We start from the raw sequence: 21953 nt of genomic DNA, 5'->3' as shown, positions 1-21953 counted from the left end.
GTTTTCATTAAATATTCATGAGATTTTTTTTTTCATATAAGGTACACAATAATTGAAAAAAAAATGTTAATATTTCCATAAAACCTATAATATCATTTAAGAACTATAAAAAATTGAATAGTAATTTAAATATTATGATAAACATTTTTTTATAGATTCTTTTAATCAAAATATAATTTAAAAAAAAACATTAAAAGGGCCAAGGACAATGTTTATTTTTATAATATTTTAATTAAATAAAAAAAAAAACTAGAAAGTAAGGTTGGTAAACTATCAAGATCATGATTTAAATCATTTATTAGATGAGTTAACATAAATTGACCGCGATCAATCAAAATCATTATAGCTTTAATATATTTTTAATAAAAAATATTAAATCAACATTAATTTTAATTTTTTATAAAATTAAATTAAATTTTAATCATACTAATAAAATCTTGATACACCTACCAAATTAACTAGTTCACGCTAATTTAATTTGAATCACAGTCAAATCTTAGAGATCAAGTTAAGGAGTAACCATATTAATATGTTGAGTTTAATAATATTGTCGAAAAGTTCTCCACGACACGACAAGACACGGGCAAGTGACACGTTCACTGCTGCTGGGAGTCGGTAAGGAACTTGGTATGAGGAGAAAGTAGCAAGTTCGTGAATATTGGGGTCTTTAATGCTTAAAAATATAGGTTAGGGACTCATCTGTAATTCCAAAAAAAGAAAAGGGTGGCGAAAAGCAGGCTGAAATTAAGGAAAGCAAAATCATCACTGACTCTCACGACTTTACTACGTCCCGACATCGAATCAATTCAAAAGCCACAGGCGACTTTTCCTTCTCCATAAAATCATTTTTTTATTTTTAAAAAGGTTTATTTTTTTTAATTTTTAATTTTAAATTAATATATTTTTTTTATTTTTCAATTATTTGATGTGATATATAAAAAATAATTTTTAATATTTTAATATTTTTTTAAATAAAAAATACATTAAAAACACAAACACAGTCATAATCTCAACACTTGCTAATTAAAATATATGAAACTCGAGAGCTCATTCCTGTGATGCCCCTCTACTCTTGTCTAATTATGAAACCGTCCTGATGTCTCAATAAAGAGCTGCATTTACTGAGGTTGTTTTGTTAAATAATTAAAATGTTAATAGCTAACAGTTAATGTACTAATAAAAACATATTATATTTATTTAATGAGGATTATTTTCTTATGAATTATTTAGACAGTAATTAAAATAAATGACTTTTTTTTTCTATCTATTTTTTAATGATGGGGATTCATATTCTATTATACAATACAAGTTAGGCACATAATTAAAATGCCAAGCGAGTATGTAGATCTTAAATTGTTTTCTGCAAAATAGGTAAATATATATTTGCTAGCTAAAAAAAACCCATTTAAAAAAATTCCAGAAAATAAAAAAAATGTAAGGTGTTCAACAATGGAAAATGTTCTCCACTTCTTAACTTTAATTTTATATTCCATTTCTAGTTTTTATTTTTCCATAAAAAAATAGAAAATAAAGTTCACTTCTCACCATCTTAAATTATTTTTCAAATCAGAAAAAAAAATATTGTTATGCACAAAATGGAAAGATAAAAATGTAGGAGTCAGAAAAAAAAAAAAAAAAACTGATTAAAAAAAAAAAAATAAAAAACCATAAAAATAAAAAAATTATAATATTTAAAAAATATTCAGTTCAATTCGGTTTCAGTTTCATAAGCCTGGAACCAAAAACCAAATCAAACAGAAAAAATAAAAAAATCAAACCAAACTGAAACTAAAGCCATTAAAAAGTTTAAAAAAACCCAAAAAACAATATAGTTTTTTCTTTTTAATATAAAATAACAGAACAAAACCAAAAGAATCGAACCCAAAATTGATCGATTTGAACTGGTTTTGATTTATTTTTTGTATTTTATAAAATTTTAATTTTGTTATTTTTATAGATAAAAACAAACCAAATCGAAAATAATTACCTTTAAAAAAATATTGATAAAAAATAAAATTTATTAGAGTTAACTTGTGGAAAAAAAAAGCCTATAAAAGGATAAAGCTGGAATTTGAAAAAATAAAGGTATTTTTCACATGGTCTTTGTAAAGAGAAAAACATGGAAACACCACTGACTTGTTTTCAAAATTCCCATCTATCGTTAGAGTTATGATTTATTTTAATAGGTTGATGTTATTAAAAATAAAAAAAATATATTATTTTAATATATTTTTAAATAAAAAAATATTTTAAAAAACAATTATTATTATATTTTTAAATATTTATTTAGAAAAATAAAAAAAGCAATTTTCTGTTTTTTTGTTTCGTCATCTCTCTAGAGAATTGAAGTGTAGCATAAGCTTCTCATTTTTCCCACAAATTTTCCTCCTTTGAAAAACAAAATTTAAGCAAGATGGAGAAAGAGTAAAATAAAGTTTTATAAAAATAAAAAGAAAGTAGGTAAGAAGTTGGTATCAGCAAATTCAAAGGTAGGAATGAAAGTGATCACGGGATTCACATACACTTTAACATTATCTTTCTCTCTAAAGTAGGTCGCCGTGGTGGTTCCTTTTTTTGAACATTTCCTAGCAAAGTACAAAAGTTTAATTAATAGTATAAGTGCAAAGGCCCCTCCGTGCTAAAACGTAGGCGTTTTATTAGGCTCCAAGCTTGAACTAGAAGAATAGTTTTGTCACATTATCCTGGATATCCGGGCTAGTTTGTGTATACCTTGACTAATTCTATTGGTCCTGAAGTTAACGACCATATAAGTCTTCAGTGGCCCTGAGGTTTGTGAGATTCAAACTAGTAATCTCTAAAAATTAAACTTAAAACCTGACTAATTAAATTATATTTTTCAGGGTTCGAGCTACCGGTCGATCTAGAAGAATTGTTGTTTGGTGGTAAGGTGGTGTAAGGTAATCTTGTAAAAATATTTTTTAATTTAAAATATATTAAAATTATAATTTTTAGATTTTTTTTAAAATTTTGATATTAGTATATTAAAATTATAAAAAAATTAGTTAAAAAACATCAATTTAATAAAACTTTCAATTGAAAAATATTTTAAATATTTGAGGGAAAATTTCTGTGCTATAAGACAGTGAAACTATTTTGAAAATTTTAAGGAAAAATCTTAGAGTAGTCTGTTAATAATTTAGTAAAATTTCTTTTAAAAATATTAAATTTATGTAAAAAATCATTTAGTATAGGTTGATTTATAAGTTGGATTAAGGATATTCTTTATTATTGATTAAAAAAATAAAGTAACTAGGTATTAAACTAGTATTGGCATTGTATTTGTAGTTAAACAAACACTAAAATAATATTACATTGTAATAGATTTTATTTTTTAATATCAATATATAAAAAAATTAATTTAAAATAAAACATTTAAAGTTTATCAAAAACTACAAGAACAAACGCACTGTCCGATGGACGGCTGCAACGAGAGACACATGTTATTTTGTAGAAATTTAGCACAACATTTATTTATTCACCCAGAAAGAAAAACAAAAAAAAAAATAAAAATCAGTCAAAAAGTAAGTGTAGTGAAAATTAAATTAAATTAAAAAAAACATAAAACAAGGGATAGGCCCCAGGGGTGCATGTGCAGTTTATTCATGGCTTTGGTGGAGTTCTCATCCAATAAATTATTATTTTTAAGCAAAAATATCACAGCAACTTGATATCAAATTTAGTCCATCAAAAGACTTCAAAATTTCCAACATGACCTAAAGTACAACTTTATGATGCATTCAGTACAAGTACTTGAAGGATTCATGGGGACCTTTTCAGACACAAAAACATATACGGGTACCTCTTTGGAAATGACCCAAGAGGTAGGATTGAAAAAGATTGTAGGCTGTTACTTGCACACTCTTTGCCACTACTCGACAGCGGTTGGTTCTTCTAGTTGTTGGCTCTCCTTGCAGATTTGGTGTTGGTGGGGCGTCGTCATTTTGGCTCCTAAACTCGTAGTTCATGCTCAAAATCAAGTCTTTTTTAACTTGGTAGTAATGCTTGTCTGAACTGGAAATCTCAAGTTTTTTTTGCCTCTTTTCATGGCGGTTGTGTTGTGAAGTTTAATCTTTGATTGGTTTGGTCTGTAGAGAGAGAAAGTTTACTTAAGGAGAAGATGGGAGAGAAGGGTGAAGTTTTGGAGGCTGTCTTGAAGGAAACTGTGGATTTGGTAATAGATCAGAGCATACTTTGAAGCCATTTTTTGGTTTGATTGCTATCTGTGTTAGCGTTCTTTTGTTTGTTTTTGAGTTAGAAGTTTTAATTTTTCTTGATTGCAGGAGAACATACCCATTGAGGAAGTATTAGAGAATCTGAGATGTAGCAGAGAAGGTCTCACAACTCAGGCTGCTGAGGAGAGGCTAGCCATTTTCGGTCACAACAAGCTTGAAGAGAAGAAGGTGTTGCCTTTTGTCCTTATAAACATTCTTCTTACTATTTCTGGATTCAGGTTCTAACTCAAAGTTATCTTCTGGGTGTGTTTCAGGAGAGAAAATTCTTGAAATTCCTGGGCTTTATGTGGAATCCTCTGTCATGGGTTATGGAGGCTGCTGCTATCATGGCTATTGCTCTTGCAAATGGAGGAGTTAGTAGTAGTATATTCTGGTTTTTATGGCAATTCCGCTCGCGGATTTGTTTGTTTTGGGACATTGTTAAACATAGTTTTTTTGTGTGTAGGGAAAGCCTCCAGATTGGCAAGACTTTGTGGGTATCATTACTCTGCTTGTGATTAACTCTACCATCAGTTTTATCGAGGAAAATAATGCGGGTAATGCTGCTGCTGCTCTCATGGCTCGTCTTGCACCCAAAGCTAAGGTATGTGAAGTTAACGAACCTTTGTTTCATTTTAAATGTGTTTCCATAAATCTGTGGATTTACTTCTATATTGGAGCACTTCAGATTTGGATGAAATCCAAATTTGCAAATATGACCGACTGATGCACTTGTAATTAGATTGAACTGCTAATTTTGTTTCATCTCTAATAATATTGTTCTCAAGGTTCTTCGAGATGGAAGATGGAATGAGCAAGATGCTGCTGTTTTAGTTCCCGGTGACATTATTAGTATCAAACTTGGAGATATTATCCCCGCTGATGCTCGTTTACTAGAAGGAGATCCGCTTAAAATTGATCAAGTGGGGCTTCAAATACTTAGTTGCTACTTCATCTTGGCTTGGTCTTTGTCTGGCTGTTATACTGAACCTTCTTCATTTTGGTTTCTCAGTCTGCACTTACTGGTGAGTCCCTTCCCGTGACAAAAGGTCCTGGAGATGGTGTTTACTCTGGTTCTACTTGCAAACAAGGAGAGATTGAAGCAGTAGTTATCGCCACTGGTGTCCACACCTTCTTTGGGAAGGCTGCTCACCTTGTGGATACAACTAACCAAGTCGGCCACTTCCAAAAGGCAAGGAGATATAATTGCTACATGATCTTTGTTGAGTTCTATGCTGTACTTTTGTGATTATGGTTTTGATTCGTTCTTGTTTCACATTGTGCAGGTCTTGACTGCAATAGGGAACTTCTGCATATGTTCAATTGCTATTGGGATGGTTATAGAGATTATTGTCATGTACCCCATTCAAGATAGGAAATACCGTCCTGGAATTGACAATCTTCTTGTGCTTCTCATTGGTGGAATTCCAATTGCCATGCCTACGGTCCTCTCAGTCACAATGGCTATTGGTTCTCATAGGTTATCGCAGCAGGTTAGCTGGGTTCTTGGGGATGTTCTAATTGACCCTGGACTGCTGAGTTTTGGGCATAATATGATAATGTTTTGAATATGATCCAGGGAGCCATCACAAAGAGAATGACTGCAATTGAAGAGATGGCTGGCATGGATGTGCTTTGCAGTGACAAGACTGGAACATTGACATTAAACAAACTAACTGTGGACAAAAATCTCATTGAGGTTGCTTACTGAAAGCTGTTTTTCAAACATCTACTACAGAGCAGAATTCTTGCTTATATGTCCCTGGGTATAACTTCCAGGTTTTTGCAAAAGGAGTAGATGCAGATGCTGTTGTTTTGATGGCAGCTCGAGCCTCTAGAATAGAAAACCAAGATGCAATAGATACTGCTATTGTTGGAATGCTGGCTGATCCAAAGGAGGTAATTCATCCATATGGTACTCTTTTTATAAGTTCTGGTCACTATTTAATTAGTACTTTTAAATTTAAGTCGGTAATATAATTCTATTTTTTTCATGTTTTCTGAATTTTATTTCCTTGTTCCAAAAGGCACGTGCTGGAATTCAGGAAGTTCATTTCCTTCCTTTCAATCCTACTGATAAGCGGACAGCCTTGACATATATTGATGGTGGAGGTAAAATGCACAGAGTCAGCAAAGGTGCACCAGAACAGGTAACTTGCCCATGCAGCCTGTTATACTTGCCATGGGATGTTCTATATTTGGAATTTTAAACTAATTCCTGTCTTCAAATATTTGTTTAGATTCTAAATCTTTCACACAATAAGTCAGACATTGAGCGAAGAGTACATGCCGTGATTGATAAATTTGCAGAAAGAGGTTTACGTTCTCTTGCGGTAGCATACCAGGTAATCACAATCCTATTTCTCTCTTTCTTTTTCTCTTAGATGTATGCTTCTAGCTTCATTGTTGATTTTATTTTTGACTACATAGCTTTGATGAGCTGCTGCTTCACAATTGCAGGAGGTTCCAGAAGGAAGGAAAGAGAGTGCTGGAGGCCCTTGGCAATTCATTGGCCTCTTGCCTCTCTTTGATCCACCAAGGCATGATAGTGCGGAGACTATTAGGCGGGCTTTGAATCTTGGAGTGAATGTCAAAATGATCACTGGTTTGTTCTGTTCTGTTCTCTAGTCAGAAGCCATGTGAAGACTTTCCTTAATGATTTCTTTTCTTGTGGAGAAATAATTATAGCTGTAAAAGATGTCATGCAGGATAAAATGCAATTCTTCACTTGGGACTTGCTTGTATATAGTTTTACCATACATGTAACACAGAAATCTAATATGAGAACTGGAAATTCTTTCATATTTGCAATGGCTATGTTCTTTTCACAAAACTTGTCAGAAAATTTATATGAGCCCCCCCCCCCCCCCCCAATCCATGTGCCCCCCTTTATTGTACTACCTTACCTTCTCTGTTAATCAAGTTTCCAAGTGTTGCACTTGTCCAATCTTTCAACTCTAACTTAAAATGTTGTCAGATTACTTTTTGCATTCTGTTTCGAGTTTCTGATCCTCGTGTTTTTATCAGGGGATCAACTGGCGATAGGAAAGGAAACTGGACGTCGTTTGGGAATGGGAACCAACATGTACCCTTCATCTGCATTGCTAGGGCAAAACAAGGATGAGTCTATTGCCGCTTTACCAATTGATGAATTAATAGAAAAAGCTGATGGATTTGCTGGCGTTTTCCCTGGTGCTTTTCTTTAATTTCTTTTCCTTAGTTAATTTTGGCACTCTTGTGCTGAGGTTTGATGCATTGCTTCATAGAAATTTTGTAGCTGTTGTTTTTGTATAGGCAATGGATCTTTAGTTTTCCTTGCTATTTTTGACGGGCTTGACATCTGTGTCATTTCAGAGCACAAATATGAGATAGTAAAACGTTTGCAAGCTAGGAAACATATCTGTGGGATGACTGGTGATGGAGTCAATGATGCTCCTGCTCTCAAGAAGGCTGACATTGGGATTGCTGTTGCCGATGCAACTGATGCAGCTCGTAGTGCTTCTGATATTGTCCTTACTGAACCTGGCCTTAGCGTCATTATCAGTGCTGTCTTGACAAGTCGAGCAATCTTTCAGAGGATGAAAAATTACACGGTAAACATTGGATTATCACCATGTTATATCTTTTTAATAGACTGACTTGCATTTTCCTCTTCCTTTGGCAGATCTATGCAGTTTCCATTACAATCCGTATTGTGGTAAGTAAGAGCTCTGTGCGCGCGCGCATAATATAGGGTATTTCAGGAAGAAATTTGTGATGTTTCCTTACCCTTGTTGGTTTAATATGGTGATAGCTTGGTTTCATGCTGCTGGCTCTCATATGGAAGTTTGACTTTCCACCTTTTATGGTGCTTATCATTGCCATTCTCAATGATGGTTCGTTGCTTCTTTTCCTCACAAATCTCTCTCTCTCTCTCTCTCTCTCTCTCGCACGCACGCACGCACGCACGCACGCACGCACGCAAAGACACACATGCAAAACATGTTAAGTGGACCCAAAAAATTCGGGAAATTTCTGTGCTGTCCAGTTTTAGATTTAGGTTAGCTTAGTTACCACAGATGTAGCATCCTTGACACCCTAAGAAAATCTTTTTCTGTTATGCTTGTTGATTAGGGTTTGTTTTATTTTCCTTGTATCTTGTTGGCAGTAGGTTCACATCTCATATGTTCTCTTTATTCACTCATTCTTGTTATGACCTGCATTTGTTTTCTTGGGATCTTACTAGCACCATGCGATTTCAGGTACCATAATGACAATATCAAAAGATAGGGTGAAGCCATCTCCTCTGCCAGACAGCTGGAAGTTGTCGGAGATATTTACAACTGGAATTGTTCTTGGTAGTTATCTGGCCATGATGACTGTCATATTCTTTTGGGTAGCATATAAAACAGACTTCTTTCCAGTAAGATGACATGCCTTCTTTCATTTAGTTATGAAGTTTGTTTTGATTATGGAAGATGCATTTACTTGTTTGTGAACTATCAAGTACCTTGAACCATAAACTCAAAATACTCTTTACACTCAGCATGCTTGGTAAGAATGGAGTGGCAAGGTTTCATGGGGATAAGAAACTCGTGTTGCTGGTTTAAGTTAGACAGGCCGTGGGTAACTGATACATGGTCACTTGTTTTGTCCATCTTCGACAGATTTAGAATTTGTCTTCATGTAACATCTGTATGCATGATGAATTTATTGTTTGCCATTCCTGGTGAGCCTGTGGTAATCAGTAGTTAATTCTTCATGCCTGTTAATTTCCAGAGGGTATTTGGAGTGTCAACCCTGGAGAAAACAGCTCACGATGACTTCCGAAAGCTTGCATCAGCAATTTATTTGCAAGTGAGCACTATCAGTCAAGCACTTATATTTGTCACCCGATCTCGAAGTTGGTCATTTGTTGAACGTCCTGGGTTATTACTTGTGGTGGCTTTTATCATTGCTCAGCTGGTGAGCCAATTTCCTTGTATGTTTGCTTGTGATTTCTTACATAATCTGGAAGTGAACTCTAATTTGGCCTTTCTTTTTGCTCAGATTGCCACTCTTATTGCAGTCTATGCAAATTGGAGCTTTGCGGCAATTAAAGGGATCGGTTGGGGTTGGGCTGGTGTAATTTGGCTCTATAATATCATCTTCTACTTTCCACTTGACTTGATCAAGTTCTTTATCCGCTATGCTTTGAGTGGGAGGGCATGGGATCTTGTAATTGAGCAAAGGGTATGGTTGCCCATGGCTTGATGGGGCTATTTATTTGATTTTGGTCTGTCTTCGGTATAGTATTCTGTCTGCATGTGTGTTTATGTTTTGTTTCTCTGATGGATTTCATTTTTTGTAGATTGCTTTCACAAGGCAAAAAGATTTTGGGAAGGAACAACGTGAGCTTCAATGGGCACACGCACAGAGAACCTTGCATGGGTTGCCACTACCAGACACAAAGATGTTCACTGAGCGGACACATTTCACCGAGCTCAATCAGATGGCTGAGGAAGCAAAAAGGAGAGCTGAAATTGCAAGGTAGGCGCTGATGTTTAGCTGTCATTTTCAGCTTGGCACGTGATGTCTAACATCTCAGCTAGATCATATCTGATTTCACATTGAAATGGGTCTTAACTGCAGATTTTCAGAAACATGAAAAAAAAGGGACTTGTTTCAAAAATATATACTATTGTGATACATGATTCTTTTTTGTGCTGTAATAACATGAAGCAGTATTCAGCTTGCCAGAAGATATGGAAAACACTTCCTCTTCTGGGCTAGTTGTGATACATTTTTCATTTTTTCCTTTGCTGGAGTTCTGAAGGGCCTTACTGGTTGTCTCAGTTCATTTGAACCACATTTCTGCTTTTTTCTAATTTATTTGCATTGATTGCAGGTTGAGGGAACTCCATACACTCAAGGGTCATGTAGAATCTGTGGTGAGACTGAAGGGCCTTGATATAGACACGATTCAACAAGCATACACAGTCTGAAGATCATCTGGAGGGATAGAGCACAATAAATGGCAAATCTTACCACTACCAGCATGTTGTTGTGAGTTACCTGGAACTACAATGCCAATTATCGCTGCAATGTTCTGAGTTCCATACTTAACAGTGATGGGCATCTTTAATCTATTTCTTCTCTGGTCTATTCTTACTTTGCAATGCCCACAAGAAGGAAAGCTCATCTTTTTGCCGTTTATGTTTATATAGCAGGGTTATGGACGCTGGTCCTTTTCTCATTTGTATTATGTTTATATAGCCGGGTAATTATCATGGAACTGTCTTTTTTCTCTGTTGCACTACAAACAAACTCGAGTTCAGTTTAGTAAAATCATCCTGGCAGCCAATGTGGTTTGGGGACGAGCCATTGAAAATCAGATAGTTGGGTGATAAAACTGCTGTTTCGGCTGCTATTTGTTTCTTGTCATCTGTTGCGAAACTATTTCATGCCTCCGTATTTTCCAGTCCAACACTGCATGTGTCTGGTTATGTCTTGAGAATCAATTTACAATGTGTTAGAGGTAGCGATGTGCCTGAAGAAGCCGATGTACGGCGTCAATTCTTGTTTCTGGTTGCAGTCTGCTCATTGAACGGATATTGACCATTGATTTTTAGCAAAATCCTTGAAGCCAGTTGTTTGAATCTGTTAATTCGTTGGCATTGTGACAGTTTAAATGTTTGGGGATATTATTCCCAGGGATTGAAACCCATTGAGAAAGTTGCTTTAGTCGATGCAAAGTACACGAAACTAGTGATTCAAATGAGCCTTGAGACATTATTCTGAATGAGCCTTCTAGCTTACAAATGTAGCGGACTACTGAGAATCGTTTCTATATATAAGGTGAGGTCTCACCCCGCTACATAAACCTAGTTGTTTGTAGAACACTGATCATGCTACGGGTTTCTCATATTGTTTTTTCTCCCCCTTGGAGTTCAAGCTGTGCATCATCGTTGCCCCCTTTGTACTTGTACCACCTGGCACACAGCAAAAAGTAGCCCATGTTTAGGACCCCCAAAGCAGCAATCATGTAATAATAGTAATCCAGTCTTCCCTTGTTGAGATCTTCTGATAACCAATTTCCAGTTGCTGCACCATTTGTTGTTTGGTGAACTACTGTTATCAGTAAACTACTCAAATAACTTGAAGCTGCTACGCCGCAATAGAAGAGAGACCCTCCAATGCTTCTCATATTCTCAGGAAACTGCTTGTAGTAGAATTCAACCTGGCCAATGGAACCAAATACCTCTGCAATTCCTGAGAGTGATAGCTGAGGGATTAACCATAAAGCTGACATTGATGAAATGGCACCTTTTCTTGGTGCGTTTCCTAGAGTTGGTTTGGTAAGAGCTATTGTCCTTCGCTTCTCTTCAACTAAGCCAGAGACTATCATGGTGACAATTGTGAGAAATATGCCGACGCCAATTCTTTGAAGAATTGTGATTCCAGCTTCTTTTCCTGTAATTCTCCGCAGAAAAGGGACAAGAATCCGGTCATAGATAGGAATGAAGATGCTCATACTCAGCATCAAGAACACAATATATGATGCAGCTGGTATCGCAAAGTTGCTGTTTCCAAGGCGTCTGTTACTCTGAACTGCTTGGAAGACAACATAGGTGTGCTGTTGAACCACAGCAACATAGTATATAATAGCAGCTGTCCATACAGGAATCACCCTAAACAAGCATTTCACTTCTTCCACTTGCTGCAAACTACAAAGTTTCCATGGATTAGCTGGCGATCCATCTGGGTTTACTTGATCTTGGTGAGTCGCGATTGCTGCTTTGTCGAGGAATCTGCAGGCATCATCAACCACAGTTAGAATTCTTTACGTGTGAAGGGCATGGGTATTAGACAAAATATATCAAATCAGAATGGTCTTAAATTCTAAAAGTTTGGTTGAAAAAGGTTGGATCACCTGAATTGATCCGTGTAAGAAAGCTTGGAGTTGATGGACTTGGGAGGAATATAGTTGAAAAGGGAGAGCCAAGGTTGGTCTCCTGGCCTCAACTTCCTATTCTTGACTGCAACCACTATAACCCGTGCCACACTGGTCATCGGACTGCCAGTGGCTTTCACTTTTACGTACAATTTTGTACCCATATAGTATACCAGACAAGAAATGAGCATCAGGATTGCTGGGATTCCTAAACCTATAGGCCAGCTAACATTGGATTGCACATAGACAATTAGCGTTAAGGATATCATTTGGGCAAAGGTGAAAGTAAAGAAGTACCAATTGAAGAAACTATTTACACCCCTCTTTCCAGATTCTGTTTCAGGGTTGAATTGGTCTGCTCCAAATGCCAAATTGCATGGCCTTATACCACCAGCTCCTACTATCATCAGGATGAATCCTGCCAGTAGAAATGCTATTTGGCCGCCTGTTGGCCCTATGCATGTGCTGCTCTCCTTTGCACAGTGAGGTGGATGAAGTTTTGAGATTGCTGCTGTTAGTTGTATAGCAAGCAATCCCTTCACACAAAGCAGACAACAAATAAACCATACAGTAAGATTCATGATATATATATGAAGTCCTCCTTTCTGATATAATACCATGAAAATGGAAGACTTCCATTGACATGAAATGTGTTCTGATGGTGGTATATATCAACAAAACAATCCCTGATCTATCTAGGATGAAAAGGTAATAATAAAATACTAGTTTCATGAGACATTAGTGATCATTTAAGACTCTTAACAGTCTCAATTATCCCTAATTTATTTGAATTAATAGGACCGTTCTCTCCCTTGTCTCCCCAGGAAAAACCCTGAAAAAAGCCTATCCATTTTACACTCTTAACGTCCCTCTCTTTCCCCTCCCTGTTTGGGTCGTTTTAATTTTTTCTTTTGTATCTAAAAGATCTATATCTTATATTTAGATGCAACTGGTCACCTGTCTTCCTCGTGCAATCATGATTTTTTCACGGTATCCGTAGTAGATTGATGATTATTTCTAGCTAACTAAAGAAGATTGACATTGATTAATGGTTTTGGTCTTTAGGATCTATAGCGTGATCCTTCCTTCCTTCTTTATTTTCTTTTTATACACACGTTATTGGAAAAAAAAATAGATGTTAAATATAAAAATCTACAGTCAAACTGCCAATTAGTAGGGTGTAATTATAATAATAACTATTATTATTAAAGCAGCAGCTTAAGTTAATTGACTATAAGATTCTCTTGAGTGCATGTTTGACATTGGTCGGCAAACTGTCGCCCACTAGCAAGTGAAAAGCACGGCTAGAATTCGCATTATAAAATCCAGAGCATACCAGAAAGGAGGCGACGGTAGCGAATCCTAGCGTCTTATAGCGACCAAAGTAGGTGTCGCACAAAAAGGCTCCGATCAACGTGCCCAAGTTGGCAGTACCATTGAAGACGGTGATGATAGTTGCAGCTGTAATGCTCTTCATGTTGAAGACAGTGGTGAGATATATCAAGAGGTTGGACAAGGTTCCAATGGTTCCTAGCTTCTCGAACGTTTCGTTCCCTGAAACCGATAATACAGAAGAAGAATTGAGTAAATAAAAGAAAGAAAACTCCCCTCATTTTCTGTGCTATACAATGGAGTATTTACCTATAATAAAGGGCATGACCTTCCATCCTCTGTAGATAACCTTAGGCTCGATATTTGTCTCATCTTCTCCACTGTCTCCCATGGTTTCTTTCAGGTCATTCTTCTGCACGCTTTCTTTCCCATTCTCCTCCCCAATGCTCCCTCTCTCGTCCCTCTTCTCCATGCCTTCTATCCTTCTTCACCCGCTCCTCCTAACTCGGTGTGCGTGCACTGTTTTTGTAGGACAGAGAGTAAGTGGGAAAGTGAGACTTTAGAAAAGGGAATAACTTTTCTTTGTCCTATTCTCTCACGTTTCTTCTACGCTTAGGACCACTTATTTTTTTGGTTTGGTTTTAACAGTAAAAATACCTTGATAAGAACAACCTATATATTAAGTTTATTTTTTCAATTCTAATTTAGAACGAGTTCAATCAACCGTGCCCACATTTCTTCCATAACAGTGGGCTGTGGGTCCCTATTTAGATCTTTCTGTATTTTAAAAATAATTTTAAAAAAATTTAATTTTTTTTATTTTTTTATTAATTTTAAATTAATATATTTTTAGTGTTTTTAAATTATTTTGATTTGCTGATATCAAAAATAATTTTTAAAAAATAAAAAAAATATTAATATATATTTTAACATGAAATATTATTTAAAAAAAACAACGAAAACTGTACTGGAAACCACACTCATCCTAAATTTGACTTGAGAAAGAAAGCAGCAGCAACAATTTTGAGTTTCTTCGCTGCCATTGTCATGGAGCACAAACCACGCTCCTAGGTGCTTTTTGGAAGTGCAATTGAAAAAGAGGGTGGTCCTTTTTTATTTTTAATTTTTAAAAATATTTTTAAATTATTTATACATGCTAGTATTTAAAATAAAATTTTTTAAAAATATTATTTTAATATATTTTTAAACAAAAAAATACTTTTTAAAATAATCATTATCACATTCCCTAATTATCTCATAAGTGTGTGTTTGAGATAGATATGTGATGATGTGTGATTTATTTTTTTATTTTTTTGAAATTCAATCTTTTTAAAGGATAAACTAATCCTGATTAAAAGTAAAAAATATATATTATTTATTTTTTTTCCATGAGTCTCACAAAAAAAAATCAAACCACACAAACATAAAAACATACATATTGTTCGCTTTTGAGAGCTGGTTACACGTGTGAGATTGAGTTTTTTAGGGTATAATTTTTTTAAGGCATAAATACACTTGCAAGTGTTTATTTAAAAATACAATGGAGGTTGCTTTTTAAAAATATCTTTAAATTTAAAATAATATTTTTTAAAATTTATTATTAACATTAAGACATCAAAATAATCTAAAAACATTAAAAAATTATTAATTTAAAACTAAAAAATATTTTATTATTTTTTTAAAAACAACAATCACCACCCAGAAGCAAAGAATACATGTTTTTCTTTATAAATCCCATATAAAAACACCTAATAATACCTCACCGCACACAGACACCCTTCTTCTTCTTCTTCTTCTTATTATTATTATTATTTTTTAATTTCCTTCTACGCGAACCGTTAATTAATCCGTCACTTGTGACGTTGAGTCCACTGCCAGTCTGCCAACCAAATTAATTTCCGCCGGTCGTTGAGATGTATCTTCTACATGACTTGAGCACACAGGGAAACCAAGAGATATAAGTGATTCTGGTGTTTTTGGTTTTATTTTAAAAAAATGTTATTTTCATGTTCTGAATGTTATCATCGCATATTGGGTTTATTAAAAAATCATTTCTGATTTTCTGTCCTCCACCGTCCAATATAAAATAATAGCATATCTGTCTTTAATAAAAAAAAATGAAAATCTTTCCCAAGAGATTTTTCCAAAGAAAATTGTACTCTATCCATATAACTAAAGGAGACACATATGGTACTTGTTCATTTTTTTAATATCTCAAACCCCACTTATGTACGCCTGTCACCCCTGCGGTGTCTTATATGCTCACTGGACTTGCAGGATATTCAATGAAAAGAACATCCTGGGAGACAAGTGGCAGTATATGATTTCAAATAAAACCATCAAGATTTAAAAAAAAAAAAAAAAAACGAAAAAACAGTTGTCACTCTCTCCCCCACTCTTTCATCCAACAGCATATTAACAACCACATGTTGGCTCGTGTCCAATCATGTCCTAACAACTGGTTTTCTGACAGAAAGAAACGTGGCTTGTCCGAAATAGAGGGTAGGACAGCGTCGATAGTTTTTTTAATTCTTCCTCTCCATTTGAATGCTTTTCATCATTTCTTATTTTTTTTTTCTTTAATTAATATGGGTACTCAACCAGCTTATATATATCTTAATTAATTTTAAAATTTTAAATTAATAATTATATAAATTTTAAAGTGGCTCTAAAATTTATAAGGATTTAAATTAATAATATTTAAAAAATAAATTTAGAACACGACTAGTTGAACTACACCACTAAAATTTCATTATTTTTACTTGATTGCATTGTAATTACATGTTTTTGAATATTAAATTAGAAGTATCAATAGTAAATAATTAACTTGAAATTTAGAATTTTTTAAAAAAATTAAGATATGTGCAAGATATTTCGAATATTTATATTAATTAAAAAAATACTTAATTTTCGCATCACACTGTAAGGGTTATTTAATTTTAAAATTTTGTATAAAATACATAAAAAATGTCTCATATACATATGAGCTGGTTTACTCAATTTAATTTAAATAAAACTTTTATCATAATATATGAAGTCAAATTATTTTCGTAAGCAGAAAATAACACGTTTTTGACATGAAATTTTCTCTCTCTAGAAACTGTGAAGACACTATTGTGTCGGGCATGCAGCTTTTTCTATGAATCTTTTTCAAAGTTTTTCAAGTTAAAACTTACTTTTAATCTATGTATTTCTTATATATATCTTCATTTATAGCATGGTTTATTTTTTAATAAAAACTAATTGAAAAACAAGTTCAAATAAAAAGAGAAAAAAAGTATACTTTGATATTTTTTATTATACTCTATTTTGGAAATAAAATATTAATTAATTTGAAAAAAAATATATAAATTTTTTTTAATAAAAAGATTAAACATTTTATTCTCATTGAACACTCAGTGAGATTTTCTTATAAAAAAATTTGCATATTATTTTTGTATATAATTATTTGAACTAAAGTAAAAACACATTGTTCGCTTGAGATTTTTTTTTTAAATAAAAAGATTACATATTGCCCCTTATAATAGGTTACTAGAAAATTAGATTACGAGTAGACTTCAAAAAACTGAATTTTTACTTATTTTTGTTTAAAAAACAAAAAAAAAAACAATAGAAACATCAACAACAACCCAAACCCCTTCCACTAAGTCTCAAAACTCAAAATCAAATTAAATTATAAGTGTTCTTATCTATATTTTTAGGAATGATTAAAACCTCAAATCATCTCTGTCATTATCCATTTCTGGGTTATTCTTCAAATTCATTTTTTTTTAAAAAATAATAATAAAATAAAAGTTGGCGGTGTGTAGAAAGCAAGTACATGATGATTTCAAACATATAGGAAAATCAAGCTGCAAATTTGGATGAAATTCAAAGTCTAATTGTACCTCTTTATATCCAAGACTGAAGAAACAATGCAAATTTAAAATCAAATTAAATGATTATTAGACAAGTTTGCATAAAAAATAAGTCTAAGAACATAATTAAATTTTTTAATAGGTGATTTTGATTATAATCATGGGCCAATTTAAACTTTGATTATGTTTAAAGATTAATTTTGGTCCAATTGAAGGATTTCATTAGGTGTGAGGACTTAATTATACTTTAAATGGGTCCAATTAATTTTATTAGAGGCTTAATTAGTAAAAAATTAAGTTTAAGAGCCTAATTTTGGACTTAATTGAAAAAAAATAGAATTGTAAGAGAATAGATTTAATTTTTACCAAGTCAATTGATTGAAATCGGGGTCAAAATCGTAAGAAAATAAAAATTTAAAGGTCAAATAGGGGTTAAATTGAAGAAATTCACAGCCAATGACCAATCTGTAAAGAGCGTTGAACTATAGGGACCTAATTGATTGAAATCAGGGGTGCAATTGAAAAAAATAAAAGTTTAATGGTCAATTAGAGGCTAAATTGAAGAAATCCGAGACTAAGGACCACAATGAAAACAACGCCGAAATCTGGGTCTAGAATTGAAGTTTTTACAGGGATCAAATTGCATAAACTTTAAAGTTTGAAGCTGATCAGGGGTGCAGATGAGATAAATCAGAAATTGAAGGACCAAAATGATCTTTACAAAAACGATGCTGTTCTGATTACTCTTCATCATCTTCTTTAATTTCATATGAAATGATAGCTTAGGGAGGCTACTTTGTAGGTACATTTAATGCCCCTAATCTTCACCAAAATTGACAAAACTTGCATGCAAATGATCATTTGACATTTCTTTACAACCCCTGTATGGTCCGTTTAGGTTGATTGACAACACGGCAGTAGCAGCTCCAACTTAAAGAGGCCAACTCAGGCAGCCTTTAACTGTCAAATTTGATAGTTCATGGTGCCTATTTTAAGCCAACGGTTGGGATCCTTCCTAGCTGAATCAAGGGCTGAAATTTTTTCCAAGTGAAGACAAGATTTCCCTCTTCCACCCTCTATAAATAAGGGTGGATTTCATGGTCTGAGCATGAAGAAATCAAAGTTTAAAGTCGGCCAAAAACCATTTGTCCCCCCATTTTTTTCTCTGCAACGAGTTCTCTCCCTTCTTTCTCTCTCCACTGTGGCCTTTGTCCACCACCTCACTCACCACCGGCTTGACTGCTACCATCTCCACCAAACCAGCTCCTTATCAGCGGTGAAGCAGCCACCGCAACCTCTTCCTCCTCTCTCTAAAAATTAGTAAGATAAAAAAATAACACATGTTAATAACAAACTTTCTTGGATATTAACATTGAAGTCCATGTTGAATTTATATTATACCTATTCTAACACCATTAATGAAAGCTTTTCACCTTGACATAATAAACTTAGCTAAACATAATAAAGAAGAGAAACATAAATAAACAATATAAGAACATAAGTATAGTAAATGAAATAACAATCATAAACAAGAGATTAAGGAAAATATAACATAAAATAAAACTTGAACATTACAAAAATAAAAGGAAAAAAATAAGGAGCATGATCTTGATCTAAACAACCAAGATGCCTAAAAGCATGACAAATACCTCCTTTTATAGGCTAAAATTTGAAACTATTGATTTGATGGCTAAATGTTGAGTGGGTGGCCACATCTTGACTTGGGGACAATCCTTATCTTCTTGTTTGAACAAAGCGTCATTGATAACGTCTGAATTTGAACCAACTTTACTCATGAAAGTTCTAGGAAATTTTCTCTGCTTTCTAGAAAAGAAAAATTAAGATCATTTGGACTTCTAGAACTCGAGATATGGGTTGAACACTAAACAATGTCTGGGTTGCAGGACAGATTCAAGCTTCTCCGTTGTTGCTATAATTTGAACTTGAAAACGGCATTTTTAAATCTTGGACTCCACATGAAAGTTTTAGGCCTATGTCTTAGCTTTCCATCCATATAAAGAAAACCTAAATCCAAGATCTACAGCTCTAGATATAACCCAATTACCGAATAGTGTTCTAGTTTGGATTGAACCAGCATCTCTTTTTAAGTTTAGTCCTCTCTTTATCCTTTCAATTTTAGTAGTTAAACTCATCAATCAATCATTTGATTTATATGATAGACCTGCATTTAAGATGAACATTTACCATAAATTAAAGGTATCTTATAGTATTATACTTATTATTATAAAATATGATTTTGTTAAGGAGTTATTGATACTTCAAATGCAAAATGATGATATAAAACCTTGATAAAAATGCATTTTTAAGTACTAATCATATATGGGAATAGACAACACAAAGATTGCAAATAAAAAGACTTGGTGGATTCTTTCATTAAGCAGTACAAGTACAACATGAACATTACTTTTAACAGAACTAGCTGTCCAATTTAGAGAAGAAGGACAAAGAAAGCATAAGGGAAGATGCTCAAAGAGATTTAGCTGCACAAGTGCATCCTTCACTCTTGGACAAAGAAATGGTTATTTTATTTGCCAACACGCTCAAGGCACCAAACTATGAGTATGTGATGGGTAGTTCGACACAACAATTCATTGACGCTATGGCAGTAGCTGATTGTATCAAGCAAAGAGTTAGGAGTGATAGAATTGTTACGCCCACTGAAAAAAGAGGCATTGAAGGGAAAAGAAAAGAGGTCGCCTATGTTGACGGTGTTTACAAGGATTAAAAAAAAAAAAAAACAATTCTAGAACAACCACACCCCATCCTAAATTGCCAACATCAATCTCAACTCTCCATTTGTAACCTAAAAACCTGAGCCCTAAAAATTCCGAGTCAAAAACCAAACTGAAAATTTTCCAAAGAAGAATTACCAAAAGGTCCAGGAACAACTACCTTTATTACCACTGCCTTTGAATTAGATGTACCAAAAGCTGTTGAGCATTGGACATGTAGCTCCCGAACCACTCGCGCCTCTAAAGCCACCTTACCCCAACTGGTACAAACCTGACCTTACCAATAAGTATCATGCTGGCATTGTAGGACAAAATATTCATACTTGTAGTGCTTTCAAGAAGAAGCTCATGTGTTTGATTAAAGTTAGGTGGATAACATTTGAAGAAACACCAAACATGAGTTTAAACCCCGTTCCTAATCATGTTTCAAGTAGTAAATCAGTGAATGCACTAAAGGTGGAATGCCTAGGAAATCTTAAAAGACAAATGATTATAACAGGATATAAAGAAGGTAGCATGGATTCTTGAGGGACTTAAATTCAAAGGGGTACCCAAAAAGGACGAAGTTTTATCATAGTTTTTCGTCCACACTATCGATGAAATCCCTACAAGAGCTTTCATGAGAAGGCTAGCCCGAAGGAAAATTTACCAAGATGGGAGGATGAAGCTTGCCCTATTATTATCCTTTGTTTGATCATGTCTGTTTCAACCTGTTTTAGTCTTATTGGCAATTTGGCTCATAATGCCATACAACTTTATATTAAAGAAGCCTTTCTTTTTAATAAGATCATGTGTTTTCTTGTGTTCATGATGTGCCTTCATTTGTTTTTGTTTCATGTAAATACACACTTACACAAGCATACCTTTCAATCACAAAACCATTGTACCAAGAATTCTTTAATGTTATCCTCTTTCCTTCTAAACTACGCATGATCCCCATGTTTTCATAAGTATTTTTGGGAAATCAAAGTTTTAATACAAAACAGAAATCAAATTGGTGTTTGTTCTAACAAACAAGTTCTTGAAATTCAAGTGATATCCCAACATCTAGAAAACCTGAAGAACAACTCAAACGTCATGAGATGACTTCAAAGCTGAGTTTTAGCTGCATGAATAATGAGAAACCATTTTCTATATTCACATAAAAGAAAGCAAAGTTTACCGATCCTAAGTGCTTGTGTTTGAAATGAATAAAGACCATCTTTGGTCATCCTTCACAAATTCTAAAAAAATCCCTTATAGTCTGTCTCCTTTTGAGTATAATGTTTCTTTTTTTAGAAAAATACCTTGGCTAGGATCACACCCCACATTAGGGGGCATGAAAAAAAAATTCTCAATGATTAAAAGTGCCCAAACAAAGTTGACGGGCACAATAAAAAATATCTTTAATGACTAGAGGTGCCCAAACAAACTAGGTGTGCATAAAAAACCAAAGGGTCTAAAAGGTTTAAGCACACCATAAAAATAACTAATATGATGATGCTCACACCTAAAAAAAAAAAACCAAACCTAAGGGGCCGCACCATTTTTCAATTCAATTGCAAGGAATCCATGAACCAAAAAAGAAGGTTAGGAAATAAACACTAGTAATTCTTAGTCTTAAGATCCCATAAACACCCTTTGATCCTACAAATATCATTTTTCTTCATAACCAAGAGCCAAAACCTACGTACAAGCCCAATCAATCCCTTTCTGATCAAATGCAAGCAATTTGGATTAGTAGGCAATGCTTTCTCATGTGAAACAAGTTATTATTCATACAAGCAAAATAAATGCTTAGAACATCATTTTATATTTTCACCAAAAACAAAACAAAAGTTTTCAACACTTATGAAAACCTGTCTATAGAAATCACTTGAATTTCTGC

At 33.9% G+C, this 21953-nt stretch overlaps 2 protein-coding genes across 2 annotated transcripts; one reads left to right on the top strand and one right to left on the bottom strand.

Annotated features, from left to right (window-relative positions):
• The first annotated feature begins 3858 nt into the window (after window positions 1-3858).
• LOC118049500 (ATPase 11, plasma membrane-type) lies at window positions 3859-10677 on the top strand. Its single transcript, XM_035059500.2, has 22 exons — window positions 3859-4013; window positions 4113-4192; window positions 4302-4421; window positions 4508-4606; window positions 4699-4836; window positions 5021-5155; window positions 5245-5424; window positions 5519-5725; window positions 5812-5931; window positions 6012-6131; window positions 6260-6382; window positions 6473-6577; window positions 6693-6837; window positions 7260-7424; window positions 7587-7825; window positions 7897-7929; window positions 8026-8107; window positions 8474-8634; window positions 8991-9176; window positions 9261-9443; window positions 9562-9740; window positions 10099-10677. Exons 2-22 carry the CDS (start codon window positions 4139-4141, stop codon window positions 10193-10195), a joined length of 2871 nt encoding a protein of 956 aa, XP_034915391.1. The 5' UTR covers window positions 3859-4013; window positions 4113-4138; the 3' UTR covers window positions 10196-10677.
• Window positions 10678-10959: 282 nt separating this feature from the next.
• On the bottom strand, window positions 10960-14026 carry LOC118049502 (protein NRT1/ PTR FAMILY 2.11-like). Its single transcript, XM_035059502.2, has 4 exons — window positions 13786-14026; window positions 13481-13698; window positions 12124-12680; window positions 10960-12001 (listed from the first exon to the last, which is right to left on the bottom strand). The coding sequence occupies exons 1-4, from the start codon at window positions 13946-13948 to the stop codon at window positions 11113-11115; spliced, it is 1827 nt and encodes a 608-aa protein (XP_034915393.1). The 5' UTR covers window positions 13949-14026; the 3' UTR covers window positions 10960-11112.
• Window positions 14027-21953: the final 7927 nt, after the last annotated feature.

The sequence above is a fragment of the Populus alba genome, chromosome 12 (genome assembly GCF_005239225.2).
Source record: "Populus alba chromosome 12, ASM523922v2, whole genome shotgun sequence".
In the NCBI taxonomy this organism is placed as follows: Eukaryota; Viridiplantae; Streptophyta; class Magnoliopsida; order Malpighiales; family Salicaceae; genus Populus; species Populus alba.
This window is presented reverse-complemented; position numbering and strand designations above follow the sequence as displayed.